The sequence below is a fragment of the Gymnodraco acuticeps genome, unplaced genomic scaffold (assembly GCF_902827175.1).
Source record: "Gymnodraco acuticeps unplaced genomic scaffold, fGymAcu1.1, whole genome shotgun sequence".
Taxonomy (NCBI): domain Eukaryota; kingdom Metazoa; phylum Chordata; class Actinopteri; order Perciformes; family Bathydraconidae; genus Gymnodraco; species Gymnodraco acuticeps.
The window spans coordinates 3,668,018-3,694,161 of NW_022990940.1; the positions used below are offsets into that span (position 1 = coordinate 3,668,018).

General features: G+C 40.8%; 1 protein-coding gene across 4 annotated transcripts in view; it reads left to right on the plus strand.

Annotated features, from left to right (window-relative positions):
* The window catches only part of agap3 (ArfGAP with GTPase domain, ankyrin repeat and PH domain 3), a 132,572-nt gene extending 107,784 nt beyond the window's left edge, over positions 1-24,788 (plus strand). For all 4 annotated transcript variants that reach the window (XM_034234404.1, XM_034234406.1, XM_034234405.1 and 1 more), the window contains exons 14-18: positions 7,168-7,322; positions 7,788-7,878; positions 10,540-10,762; positions 20,698-20,953; positions 21,731-24,788. In XM_034234404.1, the coding sequence (XP_034090295.1) occupies positions 7,168-7,322; positions 7,788-7,878; positions 10,540-10,762; positions 20,698-20,953; positions 21,731-21,961 (956 nt within the window). In that variant the 3' untranslated portion in view covers positions 21,962-24,788. The remainder of the gene's footprint in view (positions 1-7,167; positions 7,323-7,787; positions 7,879-10,539; positions 10,763-20,697; positions 20,954-21,730) is intronic.
* The last annotated feature ends 1,356 nt before the right edge of the window (positions 24,789-26,144 follow it).

The window sequence follows — 26,144 nt, forward strand, 5'->3', positions numbered from 1 at the left end:
AAGTCAGATAACTTCCTGAGTGGAACATCTAAGAGTAATCAGACTGGAGGAGGCAGCTTCTGAATGTTTCTCACGTCATCAAACACGCACATTGTTTTCTGTCCCTCTCATGGTTCTCTGCCAGGTTTTCTATTAGCATCACCTTGTCTGTTCTGCTGAATGCTCTGGAATACAGACGTATCGCTTAAATATTGGATTCACCCAAGTCTTGGGATGTGAGTTGTGTCTCCTGTTGAAAGCGCAGAAGAGAGAGAAGAAGAAAAAGGAAAGGAGAGGTGGGATCCTTGAATAAATTGCTATCAGTTTATCTCATTTACGGGGCAATCAGAAGCGTGCAATACAGGCTGAAATTGAATTTTAGTAGTTGTGAAGCATCATAAATCAAAACAGCGTGCGCGTCTTTAGGTGAGAAATCATTTTAGTCAACATGGGACGTGTAGGATGTAGGAGGAAGCCTGCAGAAACCGTTGCTGCAACATCATTTCTTAAATGTGGCACTACAGTACTTAGCGAGACTCTTCTACATGGCTGCTGAAGTGGGAGAGAATCATGTTTATAACCAGTATATTACTATGATTATGAAAGGACAAATTACATATCTGACTATGAAATATCGATTCTGCAAACATTTGAATATACCTTTTGGCAAGCCAAGAGATGTAACTCTTGTTTTGGCCTTAATTTCAATTGAATGTCAATCTATTTTTAATTCTAATCATTTTAAAGCCTTATTTGGATAATGTATACATTCCCTGTTATGTCTGCAGAGCTACACTTCCACCAAATATATGCACAATGCACACAGTCCCTAATATCCTATGCACTGTCAGAGCTGTGTGGTGTAATGAACTTCTCATGTGCTTAAAGAATGATGCAGGATGCATGGCGAGACAACTGACAGCCCCGTAATGTGTTTCCCAGCAGCCGCCCAGCGACGAGCTTTCTCCGTGTGTCGCTCGCCATAAACCCACTGGAAAATCGATGGCCGATAAAGAGTTGTGTTCAGGGGGAGCCCCCTCTGATTAATGCAGACTGTCAGGGAGCATCATTAATGTATTTCTCTTTTAAAGAAAGTGTATCAAATGCTCATTGTTTTGGAGGTCTGAGCTTGTACAGTGTGAGCAGAAAAGGAAGTGCAGGAATTGAGGAGAATTGTGACAAGAGGCTCCTTCTGGATTCTTTCAGATGTAAGGATGAAGATATTTACTCGTGTTAAGGTCACAGTAATCAGGGATAAGTGTTTGCCTGAGATATAAAGAAGGTGTTAAAGTCGTATTTATATTAACAACATAAGATTTGATTTAAGGCAACTTTCAACAGACACATTTTCCTTTTTGTTTTTGCACATTTTGATCCTACAGTCCAACTAAAGGAAGCTTATCTTGATATGCACGTCAGACTCTCTGCTTTAACAAACTAAAATGTGCTGCGGAGAATTTCTTTTTAAACCAGATCTTAATTTGGTTAATAAAACCTCTTATTCAATAGAAGACTCAACAATGCATTTGAATCAAATACTTTTATTTTGTCATTAAATTGATTGAATTTCAAGTGATTGGAAGGACTCTTCTACTGGATTGAGTTGGCAATCTGAGCGGGATAGGGAATTCATTTGTGTTTGTTGAGAAAGTGGATTCCTAAAAGACGCGTGCTAATGTTAGCTTTGTGTCACATATTACCTGTGAATGTGCAATCATAATAATACAAATGTTTTGAAATTTTAACTTTTTGCTCAATAGGAACAAACTGTTGTCATTAATGCATGTGTTGAAAGTGTCACTGTTGGAATGTGACCACATAACTTAGTTAAAATACATATCCTTGTTATATTTGCATACTTTAACACGTACATATAAACGGCTTCAACTTTTCTTTTTAAATAAGTGTTCTTAAGCTTAAATAGACCAAATCAATGACTGCATTCTTTCTGATCTACACATGTCATGACATGGACATATGAATATAACAGAAATGTGTTAATAAAGCAAAGTAGAGCTTTATGCTTTAATAGAAAACCAGCTTGTTCCAGCTTAGTTTTTGTCCGGGTAACAGAAATGGACACTATAATGTACGATTGGAAAGCCTGCAGAGAATCGTACTCAAAATAAAGTGGCTCTACTGAGATAAATGGCACAGTTAGCAGTAACTAGATAATGGAGAATCAGAATGAATTAGCTGCAACAATCACAACTGACCCGGTTATATTCTTAAAAGTAATTAGAACATTTCTCAAACAAATCTAAACCATTTTGTAGTGATGTTGAGTTTTCCATAGCATTCAAAATGTTCTCTATCAACACAGAATACCTAAAGTACGAGAGATTATTTGATGCTAGTGCAACCTAATCTTTAGTTTTTCATTATGTATTCATCTATTTTTACTCTTGGGTTTCTCTCATGACCGTTGGCTTAGGTTTAGATTAGAATAAAGGTCTCATTGCTTCCTGTGCCCAAACTATAAGTGAACCTGCATTGACAGTGGATCAGAAGCGGTTTTAAGTAATATATTGTCAGTCCAACCCAATCCAGTATCCTATTGTCCTGCACCTTTTGCAAAGTAAGGGTTAATATCCTCTGGAGTCCAGCTGAGGATTAGGAAATGGAGGTTTAACTGCCTGTGCTAATGGTGGGTGTTTATCTCAATACTTTGTTTTGTCACTCCCCGACTCGCTCTCATTTCCGAAAGCTGTCCCTGGAGCCTCCACTCTTGTAATGGCTTAGCTTTCTGAGCGCCACAGTATGGAGGGAAAGGAATAACAAGATTCTCATTTGGGCTCCGTACACACTGCCCACAGACACATGTATAATTGGCCCTGTTTCCATTCGGCTCTGTTGTTAAATGCACTAGCTATTAGCGTAGTGGTATTGGTGCTGATTTCATGGGTTTGTTTATTGTTGGAAGGTGTGCTCCTTGTTTTTTTTAGACTGTGTGTGTGTGTGTGTGTGTGTGTACGAGTGTGTGTGTACGAGTGTGTGTGTGTGTGTCAGATAGATAAAGAGTGTGCTCTATTTCTCTCCCCCCCTACCCTGCTCTCTTCTTTCTGAGTTTGGTCGTGGTTCCCCTGGGGCCCCTGTCGCAGTAATGGCCTGCTCCTGATTGCTCTGATACAGGTTAGGAATATTGGCTTTAATGATGTGTAAAATGAGCAAGCAGTGCCTGTGACATTTACAGATGGCACCGCCTTGGCCTGTTCTTCCCAACTGCTCGTTAATTCACGGGAACGGCAAGCACTTCTTTAAGTGACTGCCTGATGCATGCACACGGCACAACACATCCTGCACACCCAAACAATAGCTCAGCCCGCGTACCTCTGCACCTTGTCATCGTTTCAGCCAAGTGTTCACACAAACCGATAGACCTCAAGGCTAAGGAGTGTTTGCTAAGTCCTCTCTAAGGGTTCATAACGTGGGTCTCCAGAGGTCTTTGAGAGGCTTAGACAGAATAGATGCTACGTTGGTCCATGGAGTATAGTCGGCACAGCTGGGCTGGCCACCAATACCCCCCGAGGTGCTAATCTGCTGCAGCACACAGCACGAGAGGAATCACCGTCCGCCGGACACCCACTCTTCTTTCAGGTTCCACTTAGATTTTTAGGTCAAACCGATGCCTTTTTAGAGGTATTAAAGTTTGATGGACAACTTGCGTTTAATAACAGCCAGTCAGTGGTGTAAAACGTTTCCACATCCTTTACCAGATTAACTAAACAATATTGTTAAAATACTCTTAGTAAAAGTCCAAAATCCTATTGCACTTTGGAAAGATGAAAAAAATAATTTGATAACTTGTGCAGTATTTTACCTCTTTAGTTTTTTCAAAATCTTTTTATTGTTTTTTTTGCAGACATGGCACTTTCAGCATTAGATGTTTAAAATAAAAGTAATCTAAAAAGTAACTAGTAGTTAAAGCTATCAGATAAATATAAAAAGTAATAAAGTATTTATCTATAGTACTTGAGGAAACATGCTCAGTTACTTTCCACCACTGCCACCAGTAAATATAAGCAATACATTAACCTCCTATTTTAGTATCTCGAAGCAATCGTTTATTATTGACGAAACATTCTGCTTATTGAAGTGCGGTTGTGTTGCTGCTGAAATCCATTAAGTAATCTGATGGATAACATCTGTAACTGGGAGGATCCGAACAGTTTTATGATCCATGTAAAGCGTTGACGAGGAAGTGTATCTGTTCCTTCCTCGTCGCAGCTCTGTGGCCATTAAGCTCTAATTTCCTTTTTATTACGCCATGTTAATTAAAGAAAATCATATTTCGCTCATTCTTCACAGTTGGCTCCTCCGTTGGCTTTAAATTGTGTTCCTCCTTGTCCGCCCACTGGCAGAGCTGTGTTAATTTATTTCTAATTGGTAAGAACTTGTTGATCATATGCTCGCGGATAGATTTGATCAGGAGGTTAATGCTCGCGGTAATGTGACAAGGTGATCGTTCCTCTGCTAGCCATGTGCTAACTGCACCCATTGAGTAATAACAGAAGCGCTAATGGCCCTTTTAAAAGCTCATCACGTCAGGTGCCTGTAAGATAACGCTGATGCCTTTGACACATTGTTCCTGCTCAGATTTAGCGTCTCTGTGAAGACCACTTTGACCTCAGCACCGTGCTTACATGGAGCAGAATTACTTTGCTTCGTAGAGCTGAATTGCCACACTGTGGACGGCATTAAAAAGTAATATCCGTGTGCTGGATCTGCATGTAATGACAACACGGGAGTCCCACATAAAGCCTCCTGCTGCACATGTTCCTCTGTCTCTTTAGTGGCTACACTATGTCTCGCCTGTGCATTACTATGCATGGAGAATTAGATTTGTTTTCCCTTGTATACTCATCAGTTTAAGAAACCAGCCATCCGTTGCTTTTTTAATCTCCATAATGAAAGTGTTTTAATGCCTCCAATTTATTGCCTGGGCAGCCAACAGAATAATTAGCTTTGTTCGGGGTTTCTTAAAAAGATGAAAACACAAGTAGAACAACATTTGAGTCTGGGAGCCACTGATTTCAAATGCATTAGTTATTGTACCTCAAGTTATATCGGACAAGGGAAGCATTGATTTTTACTGTATGTTTTTTCAATTGATCATGCTAGTTTTTTTCCTAATTAGATTTTCACTCCATTTTGTATTTCGTATTCCTTGTCACTTTCTTAAGTAAACCGTTTTGATTCTGTGAAATCGAATTGTTTTCTTTTTTATCCCCACCAGTGCTTTAAAGTGTAACACCCACATCGTTTCTCGCTGTTAGTCTAAATAAAGAGGCTTCCAAGGCTTTATTGATTCCTCCTGACCTGTAGTCGATTCCACAAACTGAATCAGATAATTGAAGTCGGTGTCGAGCTAATTGGATTATTGCTTTCCCCCTGAAGAGATGGCCCTCCACCGAGGCTCAGGGATCGCTACATCACACCGTCCGTCAGAAATCTGTCATTTACGGATTCACAGGGCTGCGACTCACACCAAGGAGGCTCAATTGATTATAAATGTGCACTAATTTCTCTGATTAGATGATTTGTCTGACAAATGATTGCCATAATTTGATAACTAGACACATGCAGTTAATTTAATATACAAAAACGGATACATTAATACACAATACATTAGAAGTATACATATTTTGTACATTAAATAAATGTCCTTTTAATGTAACTTCTATTAATGATAAAACTAGTCAGGAAAAAAACCTTCCCCTCGTGTCTACTCGCCTCCAGTCCTCCAAACATGGTTTATGCAAATGAGATGACTATTTGCATAGACATAATTAGGTAATTACAAATCATTTGGCTATGAGCTCAAGCATGTGCACAGACCAGAGATGTTACACGAGTCACTTTGTACAGTACCGAGTTAATGAATTGCTTCTGAACAGCAGAGCCATTACAGCATGTGTTGGAACATATGTTGTGTCAGACCTCTCGTTTGAAAACGACAGGTGACATTGTTATAAATCTTAGTTAAACACAAAAGGGCAGCGGAGACAACCAGCTGAATCAAAACCAATTTAAGGGACAAATTAGTTTTCATAATACATTAAAATAAGAAAAAAGACTATAGTTAGTACTTGACGAAACATAACTGGACTTAATGTATTCCTTTTTCAGACACTATTATAACTGCTTAGCAATATAAATTAATGCTACCCATATTTAATATATCATGCCATGAAAAGAGCTTACATTATAGAAGTCAAGGTCACTGTCAATATTGGTAACTGGGGTGTATAACTGGTTAAAAAAATTACAATATTTGTTTTTATAAACACAATAGTCTCTTAGAATCTGTCATTGACTAAACCATGGAAATGCAGGGATTCTCAACCTGGTTCTTTAATCAAAAAGTGAAAAGAAGCAGCCTGTGAACATATAAAAACTTTGAAGTAGAAGTTTAAATTCACTCCCAAGGTGTATTCCTACAACATCCAATCACAATGACACATTCTGTCACATGCCTCAATAACAGCGGGCAAAATCTAAAGCATATTGATAAAGAACAATATACCATCTGTATCTTCAATTCATTGACTTGCAGATACTGAGTTATTGCAACTATTGTGCACACATTTAGTGATGAAGATTTGTGAATGTTCTACAACCCTGATAGCCTTCTTCTACATGGCAACAGCAATGGAGTGTCTTGTGGTTTTAACATGCATGCTCTACTGTATGCCAAAATGAAAGACGATACATCATTTCTCACAAAAGAAGTTGAAATGATTGACTTAACTCTTAACTCTGTCTTTCTTCTCAATATGCTTTTCCTTTTTTCCCTCTGTCAAGTCTGTACATATTTGGGGTATTTAGAATTGTACAATTTTGGGATAACTGCTAAATAAATGTGTAAATCAAAGAGAAATCACAAATCAGATTTCTAATAAAAGACTATATTGTGTGTTAATGCTAATGAGTAATGTTATGACGGATTAAAAATGCATTCTAGCATTTATAAGACTGAGATTTTGAGGCATTGTTGAAAACGGCAGTGCACTAGGTGCTGGGAAAACTCGAGTGTTTCTGAGTTTAACAGAAACCTATGTCAGCGTGCGTTGATGCGTGAATGGGCCTGGGTCACTGAGCTGTGTCGCTAACTCGCAGGGTCAGATTGCAACCACTGATATGCTTGTTTCTTAAGTCCTAATGTATTGTTTATTTGTGTTTTGGCAGAACAAGAGGATTCCTTTGAGTTCATCATCGTGTCGTTGACGGGTCAGACGTGGAACTTCGAAGCCTCTACGTACGAGGAGAGGGAGCTGTGGGTCCTAGCCATCGAGAGCCAGATCTTCGCCAGCCTGCAGTCCTGCGAGAGCATAAAGAACAAGGTACAGCACGGAGGATAATAACTATGAGGAGGTTGGGAGGAAAATCATCTAATCACAGCGTCGTCGTTGTCATGATCCTACAATTCTGCTGCTTCATTTACATTCCTCTTTTCCCCCCTTCTTTCCAACCTTTATTGCGCCCTCCCCCTCCCCCACCCCGCCCCTCCTCACCCACTTCAAGCTGTCACATGTGGGAGGTTGTCAGACAGGTGCACCGCAGTGTGGGGGATCTCTTATTAGAACTGACAGACATCAGAGAGAGAACACGGCTTGTGTCAGCAGACTGAGCAGACACGGCCTTGTTTTACATATTCATATTTTCTCTGTCTTTTCTTTTGGAAAACCTCATCCCTCCCTCCTCCTCACTGGTTGTCTATTATTTGAATCTAGCTATAATTGTTTGCGTTCTTTTACTCTATCAATGATTAGTTCCTGCTGACTTATTCTCTCCCTCATTTCCTGCAGTCTCGGTTAGGCAGCCAAAGTGATGCAATGGCCATTCAGTCCATACGGAACGTGAGGGGGAACAGCTTCTGTGTGGACTGTGATGCACCCAGTGAGTATATTTACCCACTACAACAGCCCATTTCTCCTCGATAAGGCCTTGTACAGTGGGAAATAAATGGTTTCTATACCTCCATATTTGACCAAAGATGGAAAGATAGTAAAACATACATTTTTGGGTGGTTTTATAAAGTTATTGCAAGTTATTGGTGGTAAAACATTTGACTCAATTGTTGTATTCTACTCATTCTTTGGCTTACAAATACACAAAGACATTAGTTGCAAAAGGGTTAGGGTTAGGTTTCAAGTTAGATTCCAGTGTTTCCCCTAGGATGGAGTCATAGCAGCGTTGCTAAGGCACGTGGGTCCAGTATAATGTGAGCGCGGAGCGCGTGGAATTTTCTTATGCGTGCGAAGTGCGCCCCGCCAATTTGTTTCTATGAGTCTGCCAGCACAAGAAAGGCTCTCGAGGCCTAGTACCAGGGCCGGTTCTAGCCAATTTGCTGCTCTAGGCGAGATTTTAGATATAAAGATTACATGAAAAATCTCTACAAAAGACAAATACACTACAAAAACAGAAACGTATTGACAGGTAATATACGTCAAAATGGCTTCAAATATATTCAATATTGTATGAACAAGATTTTTTTGAACATTTTAAAGTAAAATGCTTCAATCTGGTGCACTTTGAGCACACAATTACTAGAGACCTGATCTAGGGGGTACTGTACAACTCTAAAACACCCATATGAAAAAGATCGGTTTACATTTTAATAATCAAATAAGTATGTGAACATAACCAATAACCTACTATAGCCAATAACAAATAAATGTAACTTATTTTATTTTTGTTGTTCATTTATATCTTATTTTACCTTAACATGTATTTATTTATGCATATTTTTGTATCTCTCCAACTTTAAACGATATTTTTAGTTTACTGTCCTATAGTAGACATTGGAATGATTTCAAACCTGTTTTTATTTATCCTAATGATTATAAAGGAGTGCCTTGGAAATATGTGTTTACATAATTTGTAAACACATATTTGTTTGAGACCCACTGAGATAACTTAGACTAAAATCTAAACATTCAGAGTCCCTAACCTCACCTGAGCTGTTTATCTCTCTCAGTCTGACAGCAGAGGACTCTCCCTCCACCTTGTTGTTGAAACAGCTCCTTATGTATTTTAGCGCAGCTAGCTAACCAGATGCTAACAACAACAATACAAGTAACCGGTGCGCTCTCTCTCTCTTTCTCTCTCTCTTTCTCTCTCTCTTTCTCTCTCTCTCTCTCTCTCTCGCTCTCTCTCTCTCTCTCTCTTTCTCTCTCTTTCTCGCTCTCTCTCTCTCTCTCTCTTTCTCTCTCTCTCTCTCTCTTTCTCTCTCTCTCTCTCTCTCTCTCCTCTCTCTCTCTCTCGCTCTCGCTCTCGCTCTCGCTCTCTCTCGCTCGCTCGCTCGTGCCATACATGACACACAGAGACCAATCGAGGGCTTTGATTTATGATCGGTATGGATGTGGCCATGTCGGCAGGACACATCATGTAGACAGACAGTCACCCTGTGTGAGGCAAACCCACATTTGCGCAGCGTTGTGTTCACAATACATAATTTAAGGAAAAGAGACCAGCAGGCCACTTAACAGGCCAGGCCATCGGGAAACCTCCCGGTCCTCCCGATGGCCTGCCTACATACAGTGGCAATGTCTCAAGATTTAGCAAAAATACACCTTTTTGAACATACAGTAACACAAATACTACAAATCCACATAACAAACAATCAAAATCAAAAAGGGTCGGCACTTATTATTATTTATAAAAAATAAAATAAAACGTATCATTCTTCTTATTTTTGGTACCTGGCTGGCGCCCCCTATTTGTATATAGGGGAAACACTGGATTCAAGCTATTTTCACTTACTGCCATTTGTTACTTGCTACTACAGACAGAAAATCTAAATTTGGGCAATTAACCAGAACTAAGCTGAGAGGAACAAACATGTTTCAATAGTGAGAAACATTTCCATCAAACATAACCCTATTTTATTCCTTGCTATTTTTCCAATAATGTTTTAATAATCTCCACCAACATAGCTCCCTAAAGAAGTGACATTGTGACCCTAACTCGATTCTCTATTTCTTATGATGTCAACAATTATTCTAAAAGTCAAATTCTGCTATAGTAGGTTACATTTCCATCTGTGTTATTTAAGAGCCTGTGCCTACCTCTTTTAAATAGTTGATGATGTTTTAATGCAACCTCCTGTAGCTTATAGAATTTATATTACTTAACTGTTATTTATTTACATTTCGTCAGAATTTTACCCTAAGCTAAATGTGTCGGAGCCGAATCTAGCGACCTTTACAGAATCAGCTCCTTAATGCATTTCCTGTTTTCTTCAAGACTCAGCCAAGAGGGATACAGTTTCTTCTCTTCCTGCTATAAATAAATATCTAATAACATAATCGTGAATAATAATATAAGACATTGAAAACTCGTGTTATCAGTGCAGATGATAATGCTACAAAAAATTATTCAGTTTAAAGCTAAAATTAGTATAATGTAAGATGCAAAGTAATCCTTACGAAATCTCTTCTTGAATCAAGTTTATACAGATGTAAAAAGCTTAAAAATCTCCTTTATAATATGAGATTATGAAGCTTTCCTCTTTACTTCTCTAACTCTATCACTAAAATGATTTCTTGCCCTCCTCAGACCCCGACTGGGCCAGTCTGAACCTGGGCTCCCTGGTGTGCATCGAGTGCTCGGGGATCCACAGGAACCTGGGCACCCACCTGTCCCGCGTGCGCTCCCTGGACCTGGACGACTGGCCGGTGGAGCTCAGCATGGTGATGACGGCCATCGGGAACGCCATGGCCAACAGCGTGTGGGAGGGGGCTCTAGAGGGCTACAGCAAGCCAGGCAACGACACCACCAGGTGAGCCTTCTTCTACACATACAGGTGCCGCTTAATGAGGCATACGGAGATTATAGTGTGAGAAGGCAGCGCCGTCTTCTCTCCATTACCTGCCGTTTATTAGCCACCCACATTTCAGCTCAGGCAGTTCACGCCACAAAACGCTCCATAAGGAGCACCGGGGGTCCAGAAGTGTCTCTTGAGAAGAAACAGTATTTTATGTTTGAGCATCAGTCCGTCCTGTACACATTGCCTCACAATGCCTCTGTGTCTTTCTCCAGTTGGTACTTTGTTGCCATCTCTATCCCGCTGTCTCTTCTTTTTAGGATATAATATCTATTATTTCCAACAGAGTATCTGGCGTCTCGTTTGTCCGTCTCTCCACTAGCTTGGCTTTTATTGAAGGGAGTGTTGCACTTACCAAATAAATGCCCAAATCCATCAAGTTTGTCGTTTGACATGTAAGCGCTCATCAGGAAAATATATTTTAATAATAAATACATATGAAACCAGCCCAAGCCATTTGATGATGCCTGAAATCAGTGAGAGTATAATGGGTAGGAATGTGTTGTATACAACTATGCACTATTCTAGCTGCAAGTCGACTATTCAATGATTAGATCAGAGGAGCCTGATGCAAATCACAGTTTAATAGTGTCAGTTTTGGGGAAATGTGGTTATAAAACAAGGAGCATTCTATTCTGGCTATATGGAGGTGCATAAAGTCTAATCTCTTCAAATCTGCTCCAGTACTTTAGACAAGGCAGCACCTGCACATGCTCAAACAGAGCAGAGTCAATGAGCCCCAAAAAAAAAAAAGAGATGCAACTTGACAATCAGGTATGAAAATTGTTAGCCGGGGACACACGTACAATTTACTTAACCAGTTTTTATTTGACAACCCAACTAGTAGCTTTTCCTCTTTTGAAGGTATCTCTTAAATGATACTTGTCCACCTGCTCCCTACTGTCCTGTCCCAAGTTAACCCCGGACAATAAGCCCCCTCTCCTGAGAGGTCCCAGATCTGTTGGAGGATTGTTTATCTCCCAGTGACAGGTGAGGCCTAGCGTCCCAGTCTGACTAATGACCTGCTATGTGGCTGTGCAGGTAATTAAGCACACCATTACGGCTTAACCCCTCTCCAAGAGCCGGGCCCTCAGGCCCCCGACTGCCATGTCACATATCCATCACACGGGGCCGGGTCATCACTCTGTCTGTCAGGAAGAGACTGTCTGTAGGCTCTCCCTGCTGCCAGTTCACTGCTTTAACATCACAGCTTAGTAACTTTAATATACCAACAGAGAAACATATCTGCTTCATTTCTCTACTGATGCTGCTCTTAATGCTGCAGCTGGTATGGATCAGAAATAACAAGAATATAATGTCATTTTTATTTTAAAGCTTTATTTAGAACCATGTTGTATTCCCAGCTAGTTAGGAGATATTATTGATAATGCAGACATTAAGGTAATCAACATTCAAGCAGTTTCTATAGTACAGACAATAGTACAAGCAGCATTAGCAGCAGCATTATTTGTGTTGTGTCCTGTTTTTTTTGTTAACTGAAAAAACATGCAACGGTTTGTAGCTCTTTAGGTAAGGCCTCCACCACTTACTGTATTTATTTGATATAACTTATCAACTTATCTTGAAAAGAAAGCAAACGATTCACATTTAAAGACATGTTTAACTTATTCAATACAGTAATTAATTAGCAGGTGTATACTCATATACAGTCAAAAGTCAGTAGCTTTCATATCAGCAGTTGACAACTGTTCTGAATTATTTCGCTAAAACTGAAGTTATTAGTGACAATAATTCCTATCTTGTCATGTGACTTTTACTCACATCACTAAAAACCAGAAACATAAGTGAGGAGTTTTAACCTTTTTCCAAATCTATGACGTCTCTGACTCACTGTCATGGTTCAGGGTTAAGAAAACAGGCTTTCTAGAAAACATTAGGCTTTTTTACTGTAAAAATAAGTTGTAAATGAGTAGCTTAAAAATCCACGTTCCTAGTTCTTGTTGTAAATGGAGCGGTCTCAGCCGACACTTTATCAAAGACTGATCATACACGAATAATAGTTTGTGCACATACTAGGACCTAATAAAGGTTCAGTTTGCTTATGACCAGGGTCTTCTTGTTCGCTATTTGTACCTGCAGTCTCCAACCTTTTCCTCTTGAACCCACGGTGCGCTCTCCGGCCAGTTCAGCACTGAATGATGGCCTACAATTATTTATTGAATGGTATCTGTGCTAAAGTGCTCCACTGTGGACTTGATGAAAGATTATTGATGTTGATTCCTCTCCCTACCACTGTCAGTCCCACGTCGCCTGCAGCAGGAAGCTTCTTCATTGTCTAGAAAATCCGATCTTATCCTGCAGCAGCATCTCTATTAGTTTTCACTGTCAAACAATAAATCTCATTTGCAGCATAACTAATCTTCAGACAAAACACAGCAGTAGTAAATATCAAATATGGCCACTGGTTATCGAGATGCTCATGATTTTGCTGCTGATAGAACAATGTACCCTCGTGGGTGTAACTCTCGTATCAAATTATTTTCTGCTTTATCACCAATGATGAATTATTACCAACTTAAGGGGATGTACTTTTTCTTATTTCTTTCTTTTAACGCCATCAATCCTGACCTGACTCTGTTTCTGCGTAGGCTCCTCTTAACATATGAGAGGATTTTAATTGTGTCAGATCGGTGACATGTAGCAGCTTTGTGATGGCACACAGGCAGTGTATGGCTCAGAGTCCCACTAAACATTAGTGACACCTAATCTAAACGATTCAGTAACTACCTGAATATCAACTCAGGGTCTGATTGAATGTCTCCTGCAACACTAGTTTTACCCCCTTGCATTTTTGAGATTTAACTTAAAAGCATTCATCCACAGGATTGGTTTAGTTTATGATATTCTGGATCCAGAGAACACAATGTATAGATTTGTCGTACGCAGCAACATCGGACTGATTACAGGCATCATAATAGGAAACATGGCTATATCCATGTATATGTGCACTTATTTATGTTTGTAGAACATTGTATGCTACCACTCTTTAATAATGCACCCTTCATAAAGATGTAACTGATGGTTTCTTTGAGAAACTATAAGCCATTAATATGAGCACATTTTGGATTTCTAGGTTGTAAACAAATTGAAAACCTTGGGCCAATGCTAAGAAATTCTATCTTGTCATAATGTAGTTATACATTGTGTTAATCTGAATACATTCTCATGTCTTTCTAATAAGCCTTTTTAAGCTTGTAGTTCGTTAAGTCATCAGTATAATAATAAATAATAATAGTATTAATAATACACTTTATTAAGCACCTTTCATATAAAACAGAACGCCATTAAAACTACACAAAGAAAATTCAAAAGAAGAAAAACTGAACTAAACGGCATCATATAAACACATCAAACACAGAGTTAAACAAATAAAAGAAAATAATAATAAAATAATAAACTAAATAAAATCACAGAACAGCAATTCTAAAAAAGTGAGTGTTCAAGAGTGACTTAAAAGAAAAGAAAGACCAATATAGTCTTTTAAATGTATTATTTATTTTTTTATAGTAAGGAGCTGATCTTTTAAAAAACCAAATAGATATTTGACAAGCTGACACCCAAAAGTTGTTGTCAAACAACTTATCTGTTACAAATGAATGACGTTAATAAAGCCATTGACAACAATAACTAACTCATTTACTGTGTAAAGGATGCCTAATTTAAAAAGCTATGCTACAGTTAAATCTGTGATAATACATTTCCCTGCAGTCAGAATATTGGAAGGTAGTTGTTCTTTTAATTAGCGCTTGGGAGTGGTCTTGTTTTGCACGTCACCTCTAATTGCTTGGCATGTTTGTGATAGAAAACACCACAAACTATTTTGACGGGGGAGCTCCAACAGCTAACTTTAACCTTATCGGCTACTGGCACTCACACTCACAGTTATAAACACACACACTCTCCCACACACACACACACACACACACACACACACACACACACACACACACACACACACACACACACACACACAGACACACACACACACACACACACACACACACCAGTTCTCATTTGGGGGAGATGTCCTGGAGCGTGGACGGATGTGGACGGCTATCCCTCACTGGCCCGGGCCTCTCACTGTCACCCTCTGTAGCTCCGCGCCGCCCCCGGCAACAGGCAGGTAATAGCTCTGATGAGAGCCCTCCACTTTGTTTCAGAAATAATTTGCCACTCCTGCCGCCTGCAGGGTCTGCGTGGTAATAAAAATGAATCACACCGCTAACCTCTCCAAACCTGGCCCCCGCTGCCTCTTTTAACCCCTTCTGCTCTGGCACCTTTTTTTGCTCGATTACAACATCAGTACTGTGTCCATTACAGTCCTGCTGTATGATTTGTCCCCATGGCCCCTGTCCTCCAAGTTATTCCCCCTAACACAGAGCCAGGCTTGGGGGCTGCTCACAGGTTAGGAGTGCTGGAACCCTCCACAGAGCTTTTAGAATAGCCGGCCTTGCCAGGAGCCCCGGTGGAGGAAGAGTAATTAATTAAGACAAATGAATGACTGGGTCTTCCCATGTCCTCCCTCTCTAAACGAAACCCACAGGTCAGTAATTAGCCCTGTGTGGGAGAAGTCACTAATTGCCCACATGCCACCGGGTTCCTCAGCCAGGTGGACAAGAGATAATCATTTTGGCCAAATCTACTTAACCCTTTTAATTTAGTTAGCAGTATGAAATCATGACAAAAAAGTTCCTGTCTGTGAAAGAGGCAGTCCCTTTATGTGACCGGGAATTTTAAATGTGTACGTACGTGCAGCAGCCTGCATACATAAGCAGGGCATGTGTTATCGTCCCCTCTGCTTTGTCTGTGAGGCGAGGGTTCAGCAGGGGTTAACAGCATGAGCATTTAAGGGTGTTAGTCTTGCTGGCACAAAAACACAGCCACTCCATCATGAGGAGTCTGACAACCTCATTAATGTCACAATATATTCAACTCATCCCTCTGCCTGCCTACGGCACCCAGATGCTCTCCTGTTGGCCCCTTTATAGAGCCCAACACAACAACCTTTTGAATTCTGGTCATCTGTTCACGCCGCACTCTGGAAAAGTGGCGACTAGTCCACTTGTGAAAATATTTGTCCTGGTTATGTGCAGCTGTAGCATGTGTGCACTGTACCGGCTGGACCATAGGGGGCCTTATATAGCACTTTTTTTGCTGCGGCGTTTACTGTGTTGCTCCTTCATTTCTGGCCCTTAGCAACCTTTGATGCTTTGGGGCCCAGCTTTCTGTCCCTGTTGTGTGCGCTCTTTTTTTTCTTCTTCATCTCTGTCGTTTCCCCTCCGAGCCCCCGCTCTGTCTTTCTGCTGCTGTCCCCCTTCCTCACTCTCTGTCTCTTCCCTCCCCTCGGTTTGTGGAAGTGAAGCCGCTGTCTGCATGGGAATCGGTCCCATACAAGTTGCCTACCCCCACTGTGAAGTCTGTTCATGCTGGTCGAATCCCCCCCCCCCCCCCCCCTCTATTCCCCTCCCAACAGCACCACCATTTCTCCCCTTCACTGCGTCTATTTGATGTGTCCGCAGTGGATTTGGATCCTCGGGGGAACAGTAGGAGGAGCTCTGGAAAAGCTTTGATTGTTTAGGAGGACCCAGTGTGTGTTTGAAAGATGTGCGAGTGGTGGGACGGACATCCTTCTCTTCCTATGGACCAATGCACCTTTATTGCAGGCCGTCAGATTGGTCATTCTGTAGGCTGCTCCACCGCTGGCTCCACCCCCGCCGTCTCAGTTTCCCGTCCCTTCTTATAAATTCCTGTTCGCCTTTGTCTTTCAGGCTTGACTAATTATCCTTGTTTGTCCCTCTTTATTTGAATTCAGTCATGTGTTGTTGACTCCGTGGGCTGGGTTTAGGAGAATCATTCCGCCATTTGCCACTTAATTAAGTCAGGGTCAGGATCCATTGCTCAACGGAGAGCTGAAAGGACAGAGCTCTAATAGAATTATAAAAAGAGGCCTTTTCTCTACTGTTAGGGCTGCCTTTATCTAGGTGGGCTCTGCGTGGTCAAATGAAAGGAAACACCAGCTCTGGACAGGAGCCCATTTCCACTTTAGACTCATTTTGATGTTTGCCCAGGATTTCTTTCACGTTAAATCCAATGATTGAAAGTTAAACAATGATCATCAGCTTTGAGATACCTCTGAATGATGGAGGAAGTTTAGGAGGTGACGCAAACACCGCTTGTTTTTAGTTACAAGAGACACACAGGCATTTTTATTGGGAACTTTAAGCTCCCCTCTGTCCCCGGAGCAACAGAGAAATTTAGAACAAGTATGTGCTCAAAGAAGGGTGGGGAAATCGGTGTGTGTGTGTGTGTGTGTAAGAGTTACCATCAGTTCCATTTCCTAAATATCCCCCTATGCTGTGAAAATGCACTCTCCTTTCCCTCCCCTCCTCCTCTGTCCTGGCGCTTTGACATGCTAAATCTGCTGATTTTATTTTTCTTCCTCCTGCGGTGAGGAAGTGTCCTTTTCAAGGGTCTCAATTTTCCCCCTGACTGTCTAAACCCTACCTCTGTTTGGATTGTTTTTCTATTTCAAACAAAAGACAGAGGCAGGATTACCATTTCACTTCCTTTCACACTTGCTCTTTCAAGTGGCAGCAGTTTAGGTTTTATTTTTAAAAAAACACTGCCCGGCTGCTTTTTGTTATTGTTTTATTGTAGAAGTGTAAAAAGAGCTGTGGTTGAATGTAGATCCCGGTATAAGCAGTGAGTGTGGCTTTTTTTCTCCCTGCAGGCCTCCGGGGCTGATTTGGGAGCGGGGGCTAACAAAGTGTCCTCAGGGCTCCTTTCTGAGATGTTGACGTCTTCTTAATGGCTCTCCTCAGCCTTTTTGTTTCACATCTTGGTGCTAACTTTCTGCCTCATTTAGCTCATATCAATTCACTGAGCTCTACCGATTCAGCATCTCATTCATGGTCTAGCTCTTTGAAGCAAACTTTGGACAACAGCTCTAAGTGATAGTTTTCAGCTTAGATTGTTGGTATATGTTAAACATTTTGCCTTGAGGATTTCAACAAGTTTTTTATAAATACTTTATCCTGTTTGGCAGTTAAAAAACAAAACACTTTTTTTTCAAAGAGTTCACCGGAAATAAGAGGGGAGGGCAGGACGGCCCCTTCCTGTTCTGAGCAGTCCGCTGGTTTAAGGCCAATTGATTTGCTAACGGGTTTGTCCACACATAATGACTGAGTGGGGATTGATGGAGGTCTTACACCATAAAACGCTGCAATTGCCTGCCATTAGAGCTGTATTGTTGTTCACATAATACCCTCACCCTTAAGAAAAGATTGTCTTATGGTGCCGCGGCGTAAAGGACTTTCTCCTCCACATTTTCCTTGAGGTCATAACAGAAAATGCACCCATATGCTTATAAATGCTTTAAGGGTATTTTAAGATGTGGGGTTAAGTTGCTTTATGAGCTTCCGGTGGCGCTGTGCAGTTAATCAATGTGCGCCGGGGTGCTGATAAAGACCCTGGCTCCTCCATCACATCTTAACTCCTGCAGTTAGGGCCGGTGCCAGCCTGCTCGGTGAGAGACAGACTGCGCTGTGGAGTGAGCCTGGCAGCTGACATATGACTCTGGAAACGCTCTCTGTCTGTGCTAAGTTGGCAGCTCTGACACATAGCTGCTAAGGTCGTAATAAAATGGAGAGTGACTAATGTTGAACTGGATACTATTGTTAAATCTGCTGCTGTAATTAAATACGAGCTATATTGGGATATACTCGGGGTCAGGTCACACAAATGTCAGGACAACTTATTTGCACTTTTACCTCTGGTGGTTATCTTTTTCCACTTTCAAAAGGGATGAATCTTCATTAGAAAGAACATCATGCAACGTCTGGGTTACTTTATTAATGAATTTTCATATTTTGAACATACAACACACATTAATCAACCTTTCTTAGATGTACCAGTGTTAACCAGCTGGCACATTTTCAACCACAGTCCCTTGTCGAGGTGTTTTTAGTTATTTAGTTATCTAGAGTAACACCATCCTGCTGCTGTACATTTACTAGACCACCAAATATATAAATATAAATAGTCACTTTCAAATGCTCTATATACTGGTGTTTGGGTAATATTTCCTAAAAACTACAGGACGCAGCAATTTGAGATAATTAAATACACTTTTTTTCTTAAAATATACAATATACAAACATATTTGTACACTAGTTTTTAAATGTTTATGTAATCAGTCAATTGATTGACTGATTTAATAAAAAGAGCTACAGACCGGGGGTAGAGGGAACAGAAAATGTAAAAAAAAAAATACTCAAATGTTGTTAATTTAATATAAATAATTGAACGAAAAGAGTATAAAATGGCATCAGCTTTATCCTTTAAATATATTTTTACAAACCTGTCTGACAAAATGCATAAGAGTATCCATTGCATCAAGGTAGAGACAGAAATCTGAAGGAAGAAGTGCTTAAAAAAACCAGATAAATATATATTTTTTATTGTGTGGATCTGATGTTGTTTTGGTTAGCTTGATTTTGGTAATTAAGTTGTTCTGCTGCTCTTGTTGTCACTGTGATTATGATGAAATGGAAGTGAATGAGAGTGTCAGTTTGTACTTGCTGCGAGGCCTCGGCCGTTGATAGGGAGTCCCACGAGGGTCTTGTCACTCCAGCCGGCGTTGGCGCTTAACTTATCCGTCCAAACCCTCTCCACTCTGTCACTCACCCTCACTCCCAGACAACAGCCTCTTTCTGCTCCTCTTATCACTCCGCCTGACGGGGTCACCGGGTTACTGCCACACTGGGCATGCTCACTCATTCACATATTGATATTGATTTTTTTTCTTTCTTATTTGGACAGTTTGTATGTGGGCAGAGAATGAAATGGAGGGGGGTTCAAGATGGAGAGCAATAGATATAACTCGGCCTGGCGATAGAGGACGGAGCCTTCCCTTTTAGCCTCTATTCTCCGCCGCAGAGTGAAGGAGCCCACCGGCCCTCTCTGGCTGCCATTCAGCCCCATCGATCTGACTCTGGCCCCGGCCCCCCCGAGGGAGACCGGGGCCCGGAGACACACTGCCTCTTTTGTGGAGGGGATCCACCAGTTCAGACTGACAGCCGACAGCGCTGATAAAAAAGACGTCCCCCTCCTTCCTGTATTGTCAGCCGCAGACTTGCTGTTGGAGATGTGTAACCTTTAGAAAGCTGGCCAGACTCTCACCGCCTTGCTGTCCACCCTAATCACTAGGAAGTGGAGTATTGCCCAAAGCCTCACAGCCTTTGGCATTCTCTCATCTCTGCCGACAATCTCAATGGTTTATTTCCCACTGTGATAGAGGAGGCTGGTGGGGTCCTGTGCTCTAATAATTTAGGAGCTTCTCTGTAGTGAGGATCTAAGGCCAATTGCTGTGACACTTCCCTTGTGTCTACATTTCTCACTGTATCTGAATTATAACCATTCTGCTTTAACTCAGTGTATATCTGCTCTTGAACAGAAATCTGACTCATATTATCATCTGAGATCACAAGATATGGTCTTACTGTCTGTTCTCGGTGTATGGATCTAGGGAAAAAGGCTTCTTGGCTCCGTTTAACTTTCAAAGAGACTTGAAACTCACATAATTGGTCTCTGTTTGATTTATAAAGCTCTTATAAGTACAAAGTTGAAATCCGTTGCTACTGTGTGTGCGTGCAATTTGAAACATTATGTTTCCTTCAATGTTATCTTGTGGTTGTTGTTGTCTGTCATTTGTTATGCTGATATGATTATTGATCCCAACAAGTCTTATGTGGTTAAATATGGGTGAAAAAGTTATATATGACACGTGTTGAAAGTTATTTTTTAAACTTAAGTCCTAATTGCTCATAGTGTTCCCCCCCCGCCTGACCTGTTGTTTCCTTTCTCTCCAGGGAGGAGAAGGAGTGCTGGATTCGAGCCAAATACGAGCAGAAGCTGTTCCTGGTGGGCCTGCCCCAGTCCGACGTGCCCCTGGGCCAGCAGCTGCTGCGGGCCGTGGTGGAGGACGACCTGCGGCTGGTGGTGCTGCTGCTGGCCCACGGCACCAAGGAGGAGGTCAACGAGACGTACGGGGACGGGGACGGACGCACCGCGCTGCACCTCTCCTGCGCCATGGCCAACGTGGTCATCACGCAGCTGCTCATCTGGGTGAGTCCTCTGATTAGAGGGGGGGTGAACTCTGCTATTGTAGGGATTGAGTTCTCGGCAAGTGATTTAGGAGTTAAAGTGTGAAGAGAAGGACTTCCAAACAACCACAAACCCTCTTTAATCCTTCCAGGTGTTTCTTATTTCAAGTCCCTCTCCTAAACACCAAGTGAATATTAGTTTTCATAGTTAGCTGTTCAATTGTAATGTTGGCTAGTTAAATGTAGCTCCTTGAAGAGAGTTCCCCTGAAACACAGTACCTTCCTTTCTGCTCCACACAAATAACTCAACTCTTTTACTAAAGTATTGTTAGAAACCGCAAAAGGTTTTTGTAAATGTGTGTGATATGGACAAGATATCTCAAATGTTTCCATATCATCTTGAGGAATAGACATACAACTTTTACAGCTACAGCTTTAGTGTGTTAACTTTTGGGTTGAGCAGATATAGAATATATTGTAAATCGGATATTGTCATAGAATATTTAACAACTTCAATGCTCTTGCAAGGATCAAGGATTGAAGAAGTTTAGTATGCAACATGCTTATTGCTAAAGGTTTCAGGTTTAACAGATATTTCAGTGTTTATGGTGCCTGTTTGAATATGGTAGAATTATTGTAAACAAAACGGCTCTTAAAATGACTGCTAGTTGTAGAAAGTGACGAGAAACATGGAGGAACAAATCAGGAAACTCAAATGAGCTTGGAATCATCTGGAAATTCCTTTGAACATCCCTAAAATATGTCAAATCTGACTTTTCTATGTAATTCTCTCCGGCAGTACGGAGTGGACGTGTCGAGTCGGGAGGCTCGGGGTCAGACCCCTCTCTCCTACGCGCGGCGAGCCGGCAGCCAGGAGTGCGCCGACATCCTGCTCCAGCACGGCTGCCCCAACGACACCAGCAGCCTGTCGTCCGTGGCAACGCCCAACATGAGCCGCCGCAACCCCAACCCCAACATCAACAACAACAACGCCCAGTGCGAGCTCAACCGCAGCATCAGCATCATGTAGAGACGAGACGCAGAGAGACCCCGGACCCCCCCCCCCCCCCCCCCCCCCCCCCTCTGCCCAGCCCACCCCTCTGCTTCACACTGTGTAACCCAGAATCCTTACCAACGCAGAGAGTGATGGACTCCTTGTTAATATTCCACTATGCTCAAAGAAGTGGTAGTTCGGGGGTCGGACATTGTACATTGTTTGTTTTATATAATTGTTTTTTTATTTGTTGAATTTGTTCTATCTTGGTCTGAAACGATCAGCTTTAAGCTTTGTGTTTTTTAAGCGCCAACCAAACAAATGACTTACTTTGGCATTCATACCTACCCTACGAAAAGCATTTCCTTAATGCTTGAACATTTCCTTTTTATGTCTTCCCCTTCTGCGACGTGAACTGATTTCATAATGAGCTTGAAATGAGAGAAACTTCCTTCACATTTCCAAGCCTGAGCATTATAACATAAAACTGTGAGTAATAGTTTAACAAGTGACAAAAACACTAAGGGAAACTAAATCTTCCATGATCCCAGTGGCTGTTACAGCTTTAGTAATGATGCATGTCTTTAACACAGCTATCAAACTCTTGACATACTATTCATATACAAAGGCAAAGCAATTATAGATGAAGAGTCCAAATGATTTAGATACTTAATTCACAGGAAAATGGGTTCGGATCATCATAAAGGAGTTGATTGCAGAATTCCTGTCGGGGTGAAAGTGAGTCATTTCCTTCGCCACCCTTATCGTGATCCTCCAGTAAAAGTGTCCGTGACTACAAAGGAATTAAGGGGCATCGTGTTTTATGACCATCGAGCCACACGGCTTTGTAAGCGTGCCTCTTCAATCAGAATTCATTCAAATTCAAAGGTTTGATTGAAACAGTGAGATCGCACTGATAATGATGTCTTTGTTGGAGTAATTCTCCGATTGACTCGATTGTGTTGGTAATTATTTGATATAGATAGATACTGGAATATCCTTCCACCTCGCCGCAGCCACAGCCTGTAGAAGCGGTACTCTCGAGATTATTTCCTCTTTTGTTGCTGTGAAATACATATATGGTACTGTGTGTGTGCGTCCGTGCATAACTGTACAACACGTGTGTGTGTGTGTGTGCTTACGTCTTTCATCTGTGATAGCAGAGAGCCACCGGGCATTTCTGTTCATAAAACATTTACACCAGAGAGAAGACACCCGCAGTGAAGATTTTGGAACATAACTTTGTTTTAATGTACAGACGTCTGTAAAAAGTAGTTCTTGTTCCTTCACCTTATTCCTTATAAGAACATACTTAGACTTTTAGAGTCCAGAAAACAACCTCTTTCCGTTCAAACTGTGCCGGCTTAAACGCAGAGAGTTAACAAAAACCATTCAAACAACATTTAGGATTAAAGTGAGCTGGGGGTTGAAGTAGCTTGACTCTCTTTGCATTAAGTAATACAAATGTACAGTATTCCACTGACATAAGCTGATTAATTTATAGGTAAGAAATTAATTCAGGTGGAGTTGGCACAATGTGTATTTACCCTTTGATTCAACTGCCAATTTTAAGGTTTTTAAACCGTCTTGATTTTATGAGTTTACAAGAGCAGGATATATGTTTACAGAGGCCGTTATTAACTTTGTGTACCTTTTTGTTCAGGTTTCTGTTGTTGCTTTACAATATTTCTGTTCTAAGAGCCCACAGGGACTGAATATGTGGTCAAACGAGGGTGTTTGTAAATCGATGAAATGGCGATATTGTAAAGAAAACTGATACTTTTGGGACAGCTTATTTGCTTTCTTGATCAGAACATCCATTACACTCGTGTGTGTGTTCATTTAGTACAGACCTGGAGTCTGGAGGGGATTAGCATGGCCTAGCTAAGAGTTAGCCTGGTTTAGCATAAAGTTTCACCATGTGGCAACGTCTAAAAAAACACATTTTAAAATTGTACTTTTTTTTTGTTCTAATTAAATACAGAAGACACCAGACTTTAGTGCAAGACACTGGTGTAAGTAAAGACTTTTAACCTAATTCCGTAACATGCATACTTTTTTTTAAACATGATAGTTTTGATGCGTTTTTGTTTTTGTTTCATTTTACAATGTTACCCAGTGTTTAAAACAGCCTGCTGGCTTCACCTCTGTACTAAACGCACAGGAATGAGTCATATCGATCTTTTCATCAAGAAAGCGAATAAGAACTTTTCCTAACATCCTTAAAATGACCACAAATTCTACTAAAACCTTCAAATGTACTTGTACTGTACAGTGGTACTTGCCTTATTTCTGATTTACTTGACCGACTGATTTCAAAAAGTACATTTCAGTGGTGATTACTGAGGAGTTTATTGTGTAAAGATTACCTGAACCCTCATTGACATACTGTAGAGTAGATGATGAAAAGACACTAGAAACCTGCCTGTTTTCCCTTAAACATCAATTGGAAGTGTAAATATTAGCTAAAGCTTTTATCTGAAGACGAGCTCCTCCTAGAGAAACAAACTAAACTGGTTTTAGGTCTCCTTTGAACCATTTTTTGATACGTTGGTTTTTTTTGTTTCTCTTTAGACATATTTTTAAGGTACTTCTGTTTGGTTTCAATAACCGACCATCTTTGGTACTTGTGTATAATGATGTACATTTGACATATTTATAATGCAGTTTGTAAATATATTTTTTTTGTTTTTTTTTTGTTCAAGTTATTTTCCTATTGTAATTCCTTTTACGTTCAGAATGTGGAACAAAGCTAAAGAGTAACTTGTTGTATGCTTGGATGCTCGGCTGACTGTTGACCTATTAATAAACACTCAAATAAAACGATGTAGCCTTCCCTGCATTTGGGGAAATCGACACATTAGTCTGGTGTGTGTGTGTGTGTGTGTTCATCCGTCATCCATCACACTCCTGTGCATGACCTGCTCACGAGGTGAGACCCTCTCTGAAATTAAAAGTCTCATCATCACCTCAACAAATACTGCCATTTCACCTTCTTTCCTTTCGCATGTTCCTTCATCAAACTTCCTGGAGAAACTTCCTGTCAAAGTGTCCGAGACAACTCATCCGAGCCCGTCTTTTAAGGTAAGGAAAGCAACCTCTCTCCCTCCACTTCCTGCTCGTGGGACCCCCAGCAGTTTGCTGAAAGAGGATTAAGATAAGGAGCCGAGCTTAGTGTCAGGCAGCACGACACCGTGGGGAAAAGTGAAAGGTCTCAGTGTTCAGAGGAGTCAAGCCCTCACTAATCCACTTCTTATTTCCTGCTAATCTTGTCTCAGCATATCTTCATCCCCTTCCTCTCTCTGTTGGCTGGCTTTGTTTGAGCTTCATCACCTGGTTTCGCTTTAGGGTTTCCTCTTCCTTCCTCTGCGCTGGATTGACATAGAGCCACAATGCTCTGCGTCACGCTTAAAGACCCCGAAAACTTGTTATCAATCTGCTTCTTTAATAGAGATAATGGGGTCCTCTTACAGTTAGTTTTTCTTAATTTTGTATCGTCTTCCTACTGGTTGAAGTGGATGTGGCTAGTTTAGATACAACTATGCATATTCCTTCAACAATTTGGATTTTGCTGTATTTAATTTAAGATCTGATTTCAACAGACTTATTGCAGCAGATTAACTGAGTTGTTTTACTTCAACAACAATTAGTTGCAAATCTTTCAATATCAACATAAACGAAGACATGGTTTTACCCACCCCGTGATTCAAATCTCTTCCAAACAATAATATATGTGTTGCTTTGGCCCATACTACATCCTTCCACCAAGTTTCATGACAAATCTGGCAAGTACAGAAGTTTTTGTGTTACATATTGTTGACAAAAATAAACTGGAAACATAACCCCCCTGGCGGATGTAATAGTACATTTATAAACTATAAACAAATCTTTATTTAATTTTGATAGTTGCTTATTTGTTCATGAACTTTCCAACTTAAACCTCAATTGGTTTTTTTGGACCATTTTGAAAAGAAGAAAGACATTGATGCATCACAACCTTTTTCAATTGATAACACACAGCAGATACACAGCAGATACAGAGCAACATTAGAGTTGTGTTTTTGTCACACAGACAAAAGAAGGTCAAATATTCTCTCTCTCTTAGCCTAGTGTTGGTCTTCACCAGCGCTGTAGCTGTTTAATGCTCAACTACCTTTACCAGCTAGTTACTAGTTAGCTGTGTTTTCTGTTATTCGGTGCTTGCACGTAGCAGACCGTT